General features: G+C 32.1%; 3 protein-coding genes across 3 annotated transcripts; 1 reads left to right on the top strand and 2 right to left on the bottom strand.

The window, feature by feature from the left end:
- Positions 1-234: 234 nt before the first annotated feature.
- On the top strand, positions 235-1,162 carry EM1 (Stress induced protein). The gene is made up of 2 exons (XM_047311626.2): positions 235-477; positions 668-1,162. Exons 1-2 carry the CDS (start codon positions 360-362, stop codon positions 886-888), a joined length of 339 nt encoding a protein of 112 aa, XP_047167582.1. The 5' UTR covers positions 235-359; the 3' UTR covers positions 889-1,162.
- Positions 1,163-1,261: 99 nt separating this feature from the next.
- Positions 1,262-7,045, bottom strand: G4 (UbiA prenyltransferase family protein). The gene is made up of 15 exons (XM_047311625.2): positions 6,861-7,045; positions 6,589-6,633; positions 6,378-6,466; positions 4,957-5,044; positions 4,673-4,758; positions 4,480-4,566; positions 4,342-4,407; positions 4,160-4,243; positions 4,007-4,068; positions 3,003-3,078; positions 2,854-2,916; positions 2,644-2,725; positions 1,883-1,959; positions 1,749-1,796; positions 1,262-1,623 (listed from the first exon to the last, which is right to left on the bottom strand). Exons 1-15 carry the CDS (start codon positions 6,976-6,978, stop codon positions 1,561-1,563), a joined length of 1,134 nt encoding a protein of 377 aa, XP_047167581.1. The 5' UTR covers positions 6,979-7,045; the 3' UTR covers positions 1,262-1,560.
- Positions 7,046-11,080: 4,035 nt separating this feature from the next.
- Positions 11,081-16,490, bottom strand: LOC124836470 (cytochrome c oxidase assembly factor HCC1-like). The gene is made up of 7 exons (XM_047311631.2): positions 16,264-16,490; positions 15,904-16,104; positions 15,660-15,750; positions 14,658-14,870; positions 14,227-14,316; positions 13,975-14,107; positions 11,081-11,521 (listed from the first exon to the last, which is right to left on the bottom strand). Exons 1-7 carry the CDS (start codon positions 16,405-16,407, stop codon positions 11,413-11,415), a joined length of 981 nt encoding a protein of 326 aa, XP_047167587.1. The 5' UTR covers positions 16,408-16,490; the 3' UTR covers positions 11,081-11,412.
- Positions 16,491-17,250: the final 760 nt, after the last annotated feature.

The following is a 17,250-nucleotide window of genomic DNA, read 5'->3' as shown; positions in this document are numbered from 1 at the left end:
ACATAGCAAATCTATCTGTTTACAAATTATATCTATATAACAAATTATTTCTCAATTTAGTTTAAAGGCAAAGAATCGTATGTGTCATGATATGCCATTTTTACGTGTCACCTTATAAGTACGTGCCATCTTTCACATAAAGCCACGTGTGCAAGCATGCCAACACCTGCATTTCCATTACAGCGGTAACAATAATCTAGGCTTATCTTTCACTGCTATACTGATCACTCTGCATTAGTTTACTCCTTTGCATGCATACTTTTACACACTATAAAAAGATGAACCTTTCTACCTCAGGTATGTGAACAATCTTGAAGTCTTTCTCTGTGGTGTGAAAAATCTGAGTTGAAGCAATCAACATGGCATCAAAACAAGCAAACCGTGAAGAACTTGATGAGAGGGCAAAGCAAGGAGAAACTGTGGTTCCTGGTGGAACTGGAGGGAAGAGTCTTGAGGCCCAAGAACATCTTGCTGAAGGCATGCATGCACTCTCTCTCTCTCTCTCTCTCTCTCTCTCTCTCTCTCTCTCTCTCTCTCTCTCTCTTTATATATATATATATATATATATCAACAACAAGTGTTAATGTCAATTTTTTTCATTGAAGCAAAAACATATATCTTAAATTTTACTTTAAGATGATTTTGTATGATGTGAATGTGTGTGTAGGAAGGAGCCGTGGAGGGCAGACGAGGAAGCAACAGCTGGGGTCAGAGGGGTATCATGAGATGGGAACCAAAGGAGGGCAGACAAGAAAGGAGCAGATGGGGACTGAAGGGTACAAAGAAATGGGACGCAAAGGAGGGCTCAGCACCATGGAGAAGTCTGGTGCAGAACGTGCTGAAGAGGAAGGCATAGAAATTGATGAGTCCAAGTTTAAGAAAAACTAAGAATGTGTGAGGAAGTAGTGTTTTGTTCTAGTTGTTTAGTATATGGGTTATGATGTAGCAGTGAATATCTGTAGGACACTACAGACTAGTACTAAAAAGAATATGTTTTGATGCTTCTGTTTGGAAGCAATGCTAAGTTTTTCAGCCAGCTTTACGAAAGCTTAGGCAGTCTTAATAAAAAACGGGGTATGTTTAATATAGTGATGTTGAAGTAGTGTTAAACTCTCAGTTGAGAGTCTCCTTTACTCAATGTTGAATTGTGTTCTGTTGTCTACTTTCATCAAGTTTTAGAGTGGCCTTATGAAAGTTTATCCTTGTTTTGTGGTGTTTATAATTGTATTGTCCGAGGTGAAATGGATGAACAAGGAGGGAATAACGGAAATAGCTTTAAATTTTATCTCAAATCAAAGATAGGTAGAAAGGGTCCGTGGTTCAAGGGAATGTGTCTACACTTTGTACAATTTATAGTCCTTTTAAGCTTCCTAAAGAGAAAATAATCAAAAATTGAACAAGGGGATAAGAGGAGAGAGCAAGAAGGATGAGGGGAAAGCAAAAGCTATGGCCATATCTTGAATGCAGGTATCCCACTCTTATATCCCTTCTAATCGGTGAGTCCCTTCTTTATTATATGTGAATTAATGCCCCTTTGGTAGCTTTTTTTGCGCATGAAGATCAGTGGCTAGTTGCTAGAGCAGTAACCAACAGACCAAGCACCAAAAATGGCTGTGCACTAGCCTGAAAATAAAAGAAAAATAATGTTAGATGTAGTTGAAATAATTCCTGATATATCATTTCCAATAACTATGAATGTCGTCCATTTTGTAATGCTTGCAAACTATAGTTAAGCATTCATTATGTACCTGATATTTAACATCATATTTCACAGGGTCCTTGAGGAAGTACTTGAACTGCAAGGCACAAGATGATAAGAACAGTTTTAGCTAGCAGTGACATGATTTTCATTAATATTTTAGCTTGTAATAGCGTGCTTTACCTGAAATATGACTTGTGGAATAATTAAACCAAGCAAAGCCAACGCATAAAGCGGTTTATCAGCCCCAAGTAAATATCCTGCAACCGTAAATGTAAATAAAATCCTTTGCATTATAATGTAATTTTTTTGCATTTCTTGTTACAAAACTAAGTACTGATTACTAATGAAAAATACTGCTTTACCAGAATCCAAGAATCATCTGAAACATGATACTTTAACTTACATATTATTAGCACCGAAAAGAGTAAATGCATTGTCTATAGGAATAATAAAAAAGTGCATGATATTAAAGAACCATCTGTTTTACTTTTACAACTATATGAAGAAGATTTCACTTGTTGAATAACAACATTATATTTTTGAAAGCATTTTACTCAATAAGTACCTCGGCTTTCCCCACCCTTTTCTTCAGAAAATACATAAAAGAAAAGAAAAACCAAAATTCTCAACCCTCCTAAAAAGCTGGTCTGCATATCAAACAATGCAACTTTAATACACCAGAAGCCACTTTTTATTTCCATACTAGTGTTTTTTAAGACTTGGTTTGGAAAGAAATTCATCAAAAAAAAAACTGTGACTATGACAACACAAAAATGTGGTTATACTTATAGCCAAGTACAACTCTGGTTTAGACAAAAAGAATAAAGCAATTGTCAAACAACAGTCATCGATAAGGAAATAGCCAACTATGGGCCTTGCAACACAATAAAAATACTTCATAAAATCTAGAGGTTGTCTATATTAAAGGGATCAAAATTTACCAGCTACGGATAATTGTGTAATGTCAATAGCGCCAACACATATCCATTTTGCAGTTTCAGCACCAAAAGCAACTGGAAGAGACTACTCAAACAAGGTAGCCGATAGAAAAGTCAGATGAAGCTACTCAATGACGGTGCATGAATAGAATTTCTTAAACATGAAGAAGTTCAGAGTACTGTTATTAAATGGCAGAGGATAATAGAGTAGACCTGAAGCCCTAGAGCTCTATCCCCTTCAATACTTTTGAAGTCATTAACAATAGCAATTCCCAGCTGCAATGTGATGCAGTGTTAATGAACAGTCTACGGTATCATTTCACAGATTATCAACAAAATGCCATGTAGCATATTCTACTTACTCCTGCTATGCTGTAAAGGAGTGTGAGAACAATTATATCTGGTGTAAGAGTCCCAAACAAAGCCTGACCAGCCCACCTGCCAGTAAGAAATCGATCTAGATTTTGAGATACCATGCAAGTCCAGAAAATGGAACTTTTAATAGTAAATCAGACAACCAAACAAGGTCAATTAGCCATGATAAGAGGATTTCACACCTGAGAAGAGGATTCCAAACGTGTGAGTTGTAGGAATGACCAAAATAAACAGTATAAGAAAAACCCAAAAATTTATTGTGCTGAACTTACTCTTTTATATAGTTTACTTACTATTCATTGGTGCTAGATCTTCCTGGCCTTTTCCTCACAAGATCCCACCAAATCATAATTATATGTTGATAATGTGGGCATTATGACTCATAATAGATTATTTTACATTTGATCTCAGTAAAATTTCTATTTATATTTCAGTCTTTGCTATTTTATTTTAATCTCTGTAAAATATTTATTTCATTTTTTGAATCTTATTATATATATATTTTTATTTTAAATTAGTCCCTTTGAAAAATATTAGATAGGAACTAAAAGAAAATATTCTAGATAAGATGAGGACAAAGACAAACATGAATACTTTATAGGGATTAAAATAAAATAACAAAGACAAAATAAAATAAAAAATTACAAGGACCAAGAATATATCAAAACTTGAATTTTATTCTATTATATAAAACATTATGTAAAAAAATTCATGCCTCTGACATAAAAAGCTAAGCACCATTCTTGTTCAGTAATTCATTTATCTCTGGGCAAGAATATATCAAAACTTGAATTTTATTCTATTATATAAAACATTATGTAAAAAAATTCATGCCTCTGACATAAAAAGCTAAGCACCATTCTTGTTCAGTAATTCATTTATCTCTGGGTAGATAAATAAAAAACAAACCAAAACAGACATGTACACAACCAGGGTAAGAGTTTAAATCTACAACAATGAGTCAGAGTTTATCAAAGTAGAAGGTACCCACCACGGCAAGCTAATGTAACTTGCTCCAAGAGCAAAGTTTCCAATCCATCCATTTTGTTTTAACTGTCAACAAATGTAGAACTTCGTCAAATATCATCATCGGCAAAGGAATAGAAAATGGGAAGACAAAATCAGGAGATTCTTTGAAACATACCTTTAAAGGAGGGGCAGAATATATATAAGACAGTAAGGCTCCACCCACTGCAAGGTAAAATACTATAGGGAAATCATGCCCTGCCTGTAAAGGAGAATACTTTCATCACTAAAGCTTCTTCTGATAATTACATAAAAAAGTCAGAAGTGATGGATAATGAGATCATGGCTTATTGTACCCACCCATATGTCCAATATACCAGCCAGAGAAATACCTCCAAGCAGCAACACCCATATTTGAGTGATTACCTGCAGGATTTTGAGCAAAAGGTGAATACATGGGAACTGTAAAAGACATCTCAGTCTCAGATTCACAAATACCTCATTCTCAGATATCGCCCCAGAAGGAATTGGTCTGTAAGGTTCATTTATTGCATCAATTTCTCGGTCGTACCAATCATTCAGAGTCTAAAAATTAACAGCCCAACAATTCAGATTCAGTTATGTCAGTTTGATAGTGATATTTCTATCCAATAGCAGCTGGAAAAACTTTACATCAATAAAAATACATTACCTGTGTATATCCTGTCAAGAATGGGCCAGACATCATCATGCACACAATTGATTTAGCGACATCCTCAAAATTCCAATGGAAGTTTCCTGCCAGAGATCACAGTAGATTGAGAACTTCAACAAGTTGTTTCAAATCAAATATGCAAATCTATACCATGAAAGATGAGCATTAAATATAGAACTTTGAACATGAGTGAACAATTATCAGACTAATATGCAGGACCAAACTCTTTGGTGATCATGCATGTCACTTTTAATATAATGCCAATTACTAGCATTTAATACCAGAGGCAGCAGCACCACAAACTACACCCCAAACTAATGGGGGCCAAGTGACAGGCTTTGTAAGTTGAAGACGGATCTTCCATTTATTCTGCACAATATAATACACAACCCAATTATAAAAGGTTAATATTTTTCAAAAAGGGTTGTTAGAAAATTATTTTGCTATGCAATTAACTTTAAGATGCAATTGCTAGTAATTCAGAACCAAATTGAACCTTACCATGTGCCAGGATATTAAAAATTAAAATAATCTTTCAATAATGTGTGTGAAAACAAAAAATAGAGTAATGGACATTGGTGGATTCTAAAAGAAGCATTCAGATTAATGCACAGAGCACCAGTCCAATTTGCAGATTTGGAGGACTTTGCAAATTAAAATATAAAGACAATTTACTATATGATGGTTCAATCAGCAATTTAGTTCAGATTAATGTCAGTTTAATTTTACCAAGGATGCTTTGTTTTCCATTTTAGTTGCACAAGATGACACCTCTTTTATAAGTCCTTGAGTAGGTTCAATCTTACATATTTTAAGGTACAATCATTTGTAGAAAGAAAACTACACTTGAGCTTTTTTGTATGTAACTAAAGATTATCACTAATTTAATAATTTAATTCTGTGTATTTTTGAAATAAAATTTAAGTTTCTGATAATATTAATTAAAATTAATTAACTTATCTTCTTTAATTGTTCTCCACTGATTCACTGTGCGATTCATATATAAAAGACAGGAGAGAGTATTACGTAGTTAATTATTGTTAAATATGTCATTGTCAAAATCTATTAACTTACCCAAGCAAATTATATTCCAAGGTAAGCTAATAAGAAAACCCAGCAGTGTATCAAATTTCAACCAAGAAAAATAGGTTAGTTCACCAGCACAGTATGTAGTGAGTGCAAACTGTAATTAGGTTTTGACAGATTCAGACAGATATATAATACTTCCATCAAAGGATTCAAACCAACTTGAAATCCAGTGGTTTAGTTGACTTGTGAAGAAAAATTCCAGCTCAAAGTGGAAAGGTTTTACATAATAGGGTTTTGGGGTCTCTACGACGGAAATTGCAGTTGCATTATCCACATTTTTTTGTAACTTTCCTTAGTATCAAATATGGCAATATAATCATAACTGCAACTGCAAGCTATCAAGTGATAATAAAATTGTTGCAATTTTCTTTATACAGATTGATTCTATAATTGCAATCAACCAATCACTTATTTGTGTGTGTGTATATATAAGGCTTTTGAGCTGCCATGAACAGCCATAAACATACACAAGCGAAATTCCTGCTCAAGGAATGAAGTGGTTGGAATTCTATTAAGATATATTGATTCAATAAGAGCAGTTACTCAATTAAGAGATCTACATCAGATAGTAAAAAGTGAATTGCAATTGCAAAAACTGTTTCGGTAGACTCACTGTTTCTTGGGCAGCTCCTTTAATACCAAGAAGCTGATTGAGGCTTGAACCATCTTTAGATGGTGCTGTATTGGGCGCCTGAGATTCAACTGGTCAAATCAAACACCCCACAATTGGGGATAAAAAAACAAAACAAAACTTTCTGTGAGGAAAACAAGATTAATGGGAAATGAAATGAACAGCACCATGAAACTATAAAACCCAGAAACACCTTCATTAGTATCGGTTTCTGTTGCCCTAATAGATAATCTCCTCCCTGCAATGTCCACACAAACACCAAAATTTTCAAATCCATTGAAACAAGCCACAGTTAAATAACATAAAAACCGCAACTTTTGCCATGTTGGTTAGTGAGAAACTATTAGGAGCATGATTGGTTAGCACATTAGAGGTGGGGAAACAAAAGAAGGCCCAAAAGGGTATACAGAACACACAAACGCTGACTGAAAGAGCAACCAGAAAAAGGTATTGTGAGTCACCCACTGGAAAATGAGAGAGAAAAGGGTGGCAAAATGGGTCGAGCATGAAGTGAAGGGGTTCTGGAGAATGAGGGTGGCGATATTCTTGGTGGAACCGAAACCATGTTGAGTAGAGAAGCCATTGAAGATTCAGAACTTTAAGATGCTTCAGATATAGAAAAAGACATGTGCTATCGATCCTATTAGTAGTGGTGGTGATAAACTAGTTGTAATAAACAAACTCGATTTGTCACTCACTCACTCACTCGCTACTGATTCAAACCGGGTTCTACTTGACCCGATTCTTGTTACAAATTAAGGTTATCTTTTACAATAAACTTCAAGACATCTATAAATTCTTCCAACTCTTTCTTAATTAGAGAGATATATTAATATATTAATATTAATACATTTAAAAGTTAAGTTTAAATATCTAATAATACTTTTATTTAATATACTCAATTTTTAGATGAAATCCTACTTTCAATATTTTATTTATGTTCATTTAATATAATTCAGTTCTTTCAATTTTAAAAAATGATTTAAAATAGTTCAGTTTTTATAATACTTAAATGGTGGCTAAAAATTTGGATTTTATTTTCTTTAATCAAATGATAAAAATGTTCAAGTAGACCCCAACTTTATTAAACTGGATGAATTGACTGTTACATACATAAATAGAACCTTTAGAAACGCATTTTTGACCTTTTCTTTTCTTTTTCTCCTAGAAATGGCCTCCTCTAAGACAATTTCTGACCAATTTGTTTTATTTTTTTTATATTTAATAAATTTGGAATATAATAATAATTTTAGTACTATTAAATATTTTATTTATTATATTTTTTGCACTCTAAAAAATCATATATAAATTAAATATATATATATATATATATATATATATATATATATATATATATTAGAAGTTATTTTTAATAAGAATGAAGTGATTATTATTAATAATTGAAATTAGGATTAAAAAAAGATAAATGAGATCAAATACATAAATTATGAAATAATATAGGATTTACACATGAAATAATAAGAGTTTTGTAAGTCTATGCTAGATTTTTATGTATTGTTTCTTAGTTTAAAATATATTAAAATTAATACATTATTAATATTTTAAAATATATTAAAAGAATTTTAATACATGTGTCATGTTACAATGTATGACATGATGCATGTCCATAATTGTAACAAGCACTCAAATCTCTTCCAAAATTAATTCGTCCAAATTATGGGTATATACTGTCATCTCATTGTTAACTATGATGGTGAGTTAACCAAATCTCCTAGTGAAGGTGTCATTCTCAAATGTCGATCATCACAGCTACTCACCATTAAGAAATGAATCATATTACAAAAACTGCAAAAATCCATACTAAAAGAATGCAATAAAAAATTACAAGAAAGAATATGTATCTGTAAATGACATTATTAAAGTAAATGAGATGAATACTACATATAAAAATAATTAAGGTTATTATGATAGCAATGCATTATCACATTTTTTTTATTATGATAATTACAAATTTAATCTTTTAATATTTCATGTAAGCATTAAAATTGTTAATAATAAATAGTTTAATACTACTTTAAGTTTCTATTTTCGTCGACTGTGTTGGAGACTTAATTGTTTTGAGTATTCAATTTGATTATTTTTCATAACAGTTAATAATAAATTGTACACATGGTCAATGTTTGAATAACCTCTTCCAATTTTTCTAACGTGGTTGTCATGTCATCTCATTTTCTTCCCAACACGTCCAAAAACCCTTGGCAGCCACCATGACCTCCTTTACGTCGTCAACCACCACAACACCATTGTTGATCGCGTCACCACCGTCACTCGTTAACATCGATAATCACCCATTCATGACAACAACCACCACAAATCTCCATTTTCTTCATGTTGTCAACCACTATATTTGTTCACAACACCAACAAAATTCATCGAACCATCATTCCTCCATGAAAACCCTAAATTGTGAGCCATCACCAACCACGACAATCATCAAACATAAATGTAGATTTGTGTTGTAGTGTTCCCTTCATGACAACAACCATGCCAACACATTTTGAAATAGTGATCATTTAAATAGAAACACAAATTCAATGCACAATGCACACCACATATTTGTAATGAGGCTACGAACTTCTAAATCCACCTCAAACAACAAAGATAAGTCATTGATAGAACGAGGAATGAACCAACAAATCCTAATGGTAGTATCGCACCATCAAAACCCTAAATTGCATAATCCAAATCGAAATGGAGAATTGAAAATCGTAAGCACAAATCGCAACACCACCATCATAAAAACGCTAATTCTGGATCTGTGGTTTGCGATTAGGGAAGATTGATTCATAAAGCTTTCATTCAGACTTAAAAAAGCATGATGGTGCAATGCCAAACGACTTGATTCCACGTTGCAATTTCAACTTCAAGCAAATTTCCATAGTATTTTACACAAATAGATAAGGAAGAAGAAGATGATGATAAGGAAACATAGACAACGAAGATACAATTGTGGAGAAACGAAGCTGCTCTCATAGTCGCTCAAATGATGGTTGCATTGGCGGTGTGGCGAAGTAACAAAGCAACGTCACATGGCCACATAAGCAACTATGTAAGACAACAACATAGACAACAATCAAATCCCTTATTCAAACATTGTCCACGCGTAAAGTCTATCCTTAACAATTTAATTAAACATAAATTATGAAAAATAGAATCACATTCAACACTTAAAAGTTTTAAGTTACAAGCCGATGAAAATAAGAACTAAAAGTGATATTCGGCCTAATAAATATAATAGTAAATTTAATGATTTAATTTAGTTCAACTTTTTATTATCGTATATTTAAATTACTAATACAAATTTTAAAAAATCATTTAAATCAACATTTTCTACTTTATAATTCACTGTATAATAGTTTTCAACAATATTCTAAATTTCATACTAAAACTATTATCAAATGTGATTTAAATTAAAAATCATTCTAAATTTTATAATTTTTTAATCTAAATCAACATTTTAAAGCTTGTATTTTAAAGTAATTTTCATATTTTAAATATTTTTATTATTTTCATGTTAGCATAATATTAAAATGATTATTAATTATTATTATTACTCAACAATTATATTGTTTTCAGAATGCTCATAAATTCAAATTAAATGTTAGTAATGATTAATCGTTGCCATTTCATCCTCATTAAAAATAGTTAATTTATGTGTAACTTTTTGAATTACAAAATCTATATAAATGTAATCTTCAAAAGTGTTAAAAGTTGTTATTTCAAATTTATTTAATATAAAAAACAACCTACTAAAAATCATCTCAAATTTCCAGGATGGAAACAGAAAAAAATAATATTCTGAAATCGATCTCAAAGTCTCAATTTCTACTAGTGAATAGAAAATAAATATAGTTTGATACAAAATAATTAGAGAGGATTCACTAGAATATTGGTTTTATTATATTTTTGAATTTATTGAAGAAAACATTTAGAATAAAGTTTATCTTAAAAAATATATATAATTGTTCTTAAAAGTTCTCTTACATGTCAACAATTAAGTTATTGCAAAAACTTTCTTTATCTTCTTCACTTGTCTAATTGATACATTATAATGTGACTACTTTCTTCTTTTCATTTCCCTTGTTGAAAATTTGATGAACCTTTTATAACCTTTTAGCAACTAAATATCCAATCTTAAAAGCTTTGAATTTCATGCTGGCTCCCAATCATGTGACCAATTACATCAGATGTGACCTCATAACAGTATCAGCCTGCAGATCTCACATGGGTGTAACAAATAGCCCCCTCAAACTCACCTTCCAAATAAATTAGACCAATATTTCCACTTTTTTACTATGTATTTTAGTACACAACTCAATGTATGAATAGTTTGCAAAATAAAGACCAAGAGAAGTGAAAGTGTATGAGTTCTTTTAACAAATAATGTAAATATTTAATAGAAATATGTTGTTATTAATGACAAAATGGAAACCAATTAATTTCATTTTATAAGTGATATCTCACCAATAATGACTTGTAATTTAACATCTCATCATGAAATTGTCTATTAACCATGGTTTTTCTTATTATAAGATCTCTTTTAACAAATAATGTAAATATTTAATAGAAATATGTTGTTATTAATGACAAAATGGAAACCAATTAATTTCATTTTATAAGTGATATCTCACCAATAATGACTTGTAATTTAACATCTCATCATGAAATTGTATTAACCATGGTTTTTCTTATTATAAGATCCCGCATCAGATATAAGGAATATGTTGAACATGGCCCTTGCATCTCAAACTGCACATAAATAACAACATATCTCCAAAAAAATTTCAAGAACAATACAAAACATTGAATAAATGACACCAATTTAGTTGCTTTTTGGAACCGTAAAATCTCCAGAATCACTTCGAGAGAAGCTAGACTTGAGAAGTGCATTTAGACATGCTGGTGTAGTTAACAACTACCACTGAGGCCAAAATTCATTGGTAATTTTGTTTCCACATGTGAAAGAAATAAGGGAACCATAGCAAGGCTGTGCAGCTTACTTCTTATACTGCTTGACCTCTTTAATCACTCCATCAGTAAGTGAGTCAACATCATTGTTCTTGCCAAAAAACTTTATAAATTCCATGTCAGGACTCATAAGGTATCTGGAAAGAATTATCATATTATTAGATTAGTATTCATAATTCAACAAGAATCATACTTTACAAAAAGCAATACAATACTGCAGATGCAGCAACTAAATATACAATCACATACGCACAGATAACAATAAAAATGCACAAGCATAATCAGAAAGGTAGTCACCAGATGAGAGTAAGCAGGAAACTAGGTCGATGAATTCAAAATCTGTTGACACACACATGAATCCTTATACTAAACTTCTACCAAATCAAGAAGAGCCTATGTCAGATCCTCTAGAAGACAAGTTGGGAAATTGAATTATCTTACCGTTACTTGTCCTGACATTTTCTTTGCAATCAGTGTGGTAAGCTAATTTCTTAATTTCCCATGTGAAGATCATTGGAATGCAGTCATCCATATATTAAAATACATTAAAGGATCTCCTGAAAAAGGATTATTATATGATTCCAATAACCATACAAGAGTTGTTTGTTATTTAGATGCTGATTGGGCAATTAGTGTTATTTACACGTGTCTCTATTAGTGGTAACTTGATCTCTTGGAAAAGCAAGAAACAAAGTAATGTGGCAAGATATTGTACATAAACAAAATATAAAGCTATGGCCTCAACCACTTGTGAGTTTGTTTGGCTAAAGCAATTGCTCTTGTTAGAAATATTATATCTTTTATCTTTCAGTTTATCTTTCAGTTAGTTTGTTATTATTTATAATTTGTATTTTGGGCTTAGCCCATATTTTATCTATTATAAATAGAGAACCCTATGTGTGTTTAACACAAGGAAGATTAATTCCAATATATAATTTTCACTATATTTAACATGGTATCAGAGCAGGTTTTCTGATCTCTTCCGGTGGTCTTTGTTGTCTGCCGGCGGCCGACCGTCATGGTCGCCGGCAGCCCCTAAAAATATCCAGAATCAGAGACAAGTCTCCTAGAAACCACTGCCTCCTCTGAATGACCGGACCGAAACCACTGCCTCCTCTGAATGACCGGACCTCCCTCTCTCTGTTTAGACCTTCCAGAGCAGTCATTGCTGGCATCGAAATCTGTCTTCTTCTTGCCGAATGTTTCTGTATCTTCGGACCTCCTTCTTCTTTCTGCGTAATTTGCTGTAGAGGGTTTCGCCTCTGTATTGCTGTAGAGGGTTTCGCCTCTGTATTGCTGTAGAGGGTTTCGCCTCTGTATTGTTGTAGAGGGTTTCGCCTCTGTATTGCTGTAGAGGGTTTCGCCTCTGTATTGCTGTTCTTCCTTTCTTATTGTATTTGCCGCACAGATCTGCTGCGTCTCCTTCATCCACTTCTGAAGTTGAAGTGTTTATTGCCTCCTTCTCCGCTGCTCTCCTTCATCCACTTCTGAAGTTGAAGTGTTTATTGCCTCCTTCTCCGCTGCTCTCCTTCATCCACTTCTGAAGTTGAAGTGTTTATTGCCTCCTTCTCCACTGCTCTCCTTCATACACTTTTGAAGTTGAAGTTTCACAAGCTTGGTTCACACTTTTGAAGTTAAAGTTGAAGTGTTTATTGTCTCACTCTTGAAGAAAAATCATCTAGTTCAAAACCTAGTTTAGTTATTTCAAGCTTGGTTCATACAATTTGTATGCTCCAGCTTGAGGGGGAGTGTTAGAAATATTATATCTTTTATCTTTCAGTTTATCTTTCAGTTAGTTTGTTATTATTTATAATTTGTATTTTGGGCTTAGCCCATATTTTATCTATTATAAATAGAGAACCCTATGTGTGTTTAACACAAGGAAGATTAATTCCAATATATAATTTTCACTATATTTAACAGCTCTGAAAGTTACAATTTGTAGATGTCACTTAAATGATATTTTATATGTGACAATCAAGCTGCTTTTTATATTAGTTCTAATCCTATCTTTCATGAGAAGACCAAACACATTGAGATTGACTGTCATTTCATTTGACAAAAAATTGTATCTGGAGACATCAAAACCGAGTTCGTTAATTCAATTAGCAAATATTTTCACTAAGTCTTTACAAGGACCGAGAATGGATTATATTTGTAACAAATTTGGTACATACGATTTGTATGCACCAACTTGAGAAGGTGTGTTAGATATATTAGAATATTAAATATCTTAGATAAATATCTTAGATAAATATCTTAGATAAATATCTTATCTATATCTTTTATCTTTAGTTACTTTGTTATTATTCTCTAGTCCATATTTTCTTTATTATAAATATAGTATCCTATGTGTATATTCTACACAAGAAAGATTAATCCCATACAATTTTTCACTATATTCAATAACCTCCAAAACCATTACTCTCATTTCATCCTTGCCATTAAAATATTTCAAGGTTAGATCATCCACAAATTTCAGTTTCAACTATCAAGATTCCAAATCTTAGGCAGACTGCTAGGATACGGCACCAAGATTAATTGGGGAAACATAATGTAGTATATATGAAGCATAGGTGATATTACATACATAACTATGGAGTGATCAACAAGATAATCTGAATCTTCCTCTGCTGTCTTCATGTAATAAACACGATATGCACGGGCAACATTCTTGATCTCATCCGGGCTACCAGTTAATCCAATTAACTTTGGATGAAACTCTGAAAAGTATAAATTCACACAATAACCTTAAAATAAGTAATTAACATCTATCTGCAGAACCCGCCTCTTTCCAGAGGAAAGAAAAACACAACAGACCACAAAAATAGACGCCAAGCACCTTTGACATATTCACCCACTTGTTCAACGGTATCCCTCTCAGGATCAACAGAGATAAAAACTGGAACAGTTTCAATTCCACCTTTCTCCTCTGCAGGGAATCAAAAGAAACATGACACCATTACCATTATTATCACAAGAACAAAAGATATAAGATTCAAGAACTGTAATGTGCTTTCTTAACAGCCATAGGTTAAATCAATGTGCCAACAGCAAAAAGCACTTGAAATTTCATTTTCATCACTATCCCATTGAACATCAACAACTCAACCACATTCTAGACATGTACCTCTCATGAATTTCATTATTTCAGATATCAATTGGTATTTTAATTATTTATTGACTGTGATAATAAAAATTAGAGCATATTTTGATCTGTAAAGTATGAAAATCAGCTTGACATACACTGATAAATCACCTACAAAAACTTACTTATTTTATCAACAGCAGCAGCTAACTTCTGTAGTTCATCCGGACAGATATCTGGGCAGTGAGTAAAGCCAAAATATATCAAAGTCCACTTTCCCAAGAAATCCTTTTCAGTTACATGTTTTCCTTGATGGTTGATAAGGCGAAATGGCCCCCCAATTGCAGCTTTTCCTACAGAAGGCCCCTGCTTAACTACCTCCGTGTTACTACGTATTTCTACAGCAACAAAAGTTGAATCAACAAACAGAAGAGCAAAACATCCGCAGTACCTTAAAAATCAAATTGAAATGCAACAGGAAATGGAGCTATTTGATCTTATTTGTTTTCATGCTACCCCGGAGACACAAATATGTGGTACTATAAACCCTATAACAAGCTTCATCCGCAAACTAGATTCAACCCCTCTAAGGTTCTATGAAAAAAGCCACAGTTTTTTTAACAACTCAAAAAATACATATATACTCTTACAAATTGGAGAGTGGGAATCTCTCTCCCCAATCTCTTAGTTAGACATTCAGTACATTCTTTTCTCCCCTCATTGGATATACATGTCACACACTATACCAGCCATCAACCAAAAAATTTATTTCTCAACCATCAAACTGTATACTTAGGTTTATTTACCCTCTATTGCTTTTGATTTACTCTTTTTTATCTATATCTCTATTTCTAAATTATATTTCAATAACTTTTGTTAAAAGAATTCATGAACATAAAAGATAATCTTATAGCATAATTTAAATCGTTTAATGCAAATCTAAAATATGATTTATATATTCAAATATGTTTATTTATTATGAATTTTAATTTTAGTAAAATTTACATATTACAAATATTTATTTATTGTGAGTTTTAATTACATAAAATCAAACATTTATCTTGCACAGTAAATAGACTGAAACACTGGTAAAAGAAAATGTAATGTAAACAAACAATAAATATGCAATTAACAAAGACACCACCACATGCATACCATAAAAAATACAACTCACCATAGTAATCTACCTTCAATATGTCGTTTCTTTTCCCTATCATAGTAGAACACCAATCCAGCTCCAGTGAGAACCAGTAAGACAAAACTCAACCAAGAGATAGGCTGCAAGGAAGAACACAAAATCAGTTCACAACTCCAGCCCCCATCACATAACATTCAAATTAACTAAAAAATGTTCAAGGAACAAAAACCACATTGCTAGTAACAACAATTGTGTATGTATGTATATGTATATATGTATGTAGGTATACACACCCCTCCACGAACAGGTTTCCTAGCATAACTTTTCTGATCCTGTTCTCCTCCACCTCCAGCCTCACTCCCTTGGCCAGAACCATCTTTTGCAGAGTGATCTGAATCTGTGGCTGATTTTTCTCCACTGACATTAACAGCGGAAGAAGACAGAAACCTTTGACACAACCCCAACGACCCATTACCAAAACCTTGGTTCCGAGCCTAAAATTTCAAAGTAAAAAGACACCCGATCAAAATTTGAACTGACCCAATTGAGATGGAAAAAGAAGGACGAGACATAAAATCAAAGCAATGAACTTTATGCGCAAAAAAATATTATTTTCTTCTTATGGATGACTAGCGAATGAAAGGAAACCGAACCTGGTAAGGGTGATGCAGTAGTTGAAGATGAGGAGAGAAAGGAGTTGAAAGCGTGGAGGGCCTGCCACGGTGAAGAAATCGTGAGAAGAGAAGACGCGTAGAATAGCGAAACTGGTTGGCCTTGGTAGATACCATGGACGCCATTAGAGGAATCACGTGCTTCGCAAAACCTTAACCTTAAACCTTTGCAGAAAACAGGACAAGGGTTTTTATACTTTCATTTCTAGTTCGAAATTGATGTTCGGCTACGTTGAAATTTACAATAACAAGCACAATTTATCTTTTTCTAAAAAATATTTTTTTTATTATTAATTAAAAATAATAAAATTTTGTTGGTGGCTTTCCTATTTAATAAGCTTTCATTCATGACCTTTTAATTTTATAATAAACCATAAAGAACATATTGAAAAATATGTGACTTTTGTATCTCATAACATATAAACTCTGCCGAAACCTAAATGAAAAATCACCCTCCTAATTTGATTTTTTTTTCTTAAATCAAGTTCAATTTTAATAAATTTTAAGAAATATTTGTTATCAACTAATGATAAATTATTTATGTACCTTTTTAAACTTAATATTTCATTTTTTCTGGAGAATAAATCAAAGTTTATGCAAGGGTATAAATAGCTAATTTTTCACGTTCACAATTCACTAAATATATAATAAATATTATATTTTGGAATTGAATCTTGTTGTTTAACGAAAATTTCTTAATCATTATAAATTATATCATAGAAATTATTAGAAAATTTGAGGATCTCAACAAAAGTAATAATAAGCATTTCTCATCTACAATTTACTATAATATAATTATATATTAGTAACAAAAACTGTATATCTTTTACCATATGAAAACAAATAATTAAAATATAACTACAGTCACTTAAGTTAATAAAAAAAATTAAAAATAGATATTCAATTAAAAGTTATACAAATTTTAATAGTCAATGAATCAATCAAATTTAGTAGAATAGAAAATGGATT

This window comes from Vigna umbellata, chromosome 3 (genome assembly GCF_029865625.1).
Source record: "Vigna umbellata cultivar VRB3 chromosome 3, Vumbellata_1.0, whole genome shotgun sequence".
Taxonomy (NCBI): domain Eukaryota; kingdom Viridiplantae; phylum Streptophyta; class Magnoliopsida; order Fabales; family Fabaceae; genus Vigna; species Vigna umbellata.
The sequence above is the reverse complement of the archived record's forward strand: the minus strand, read 5'-3'. Positions and strand labels throughout refer to the sequence as shown.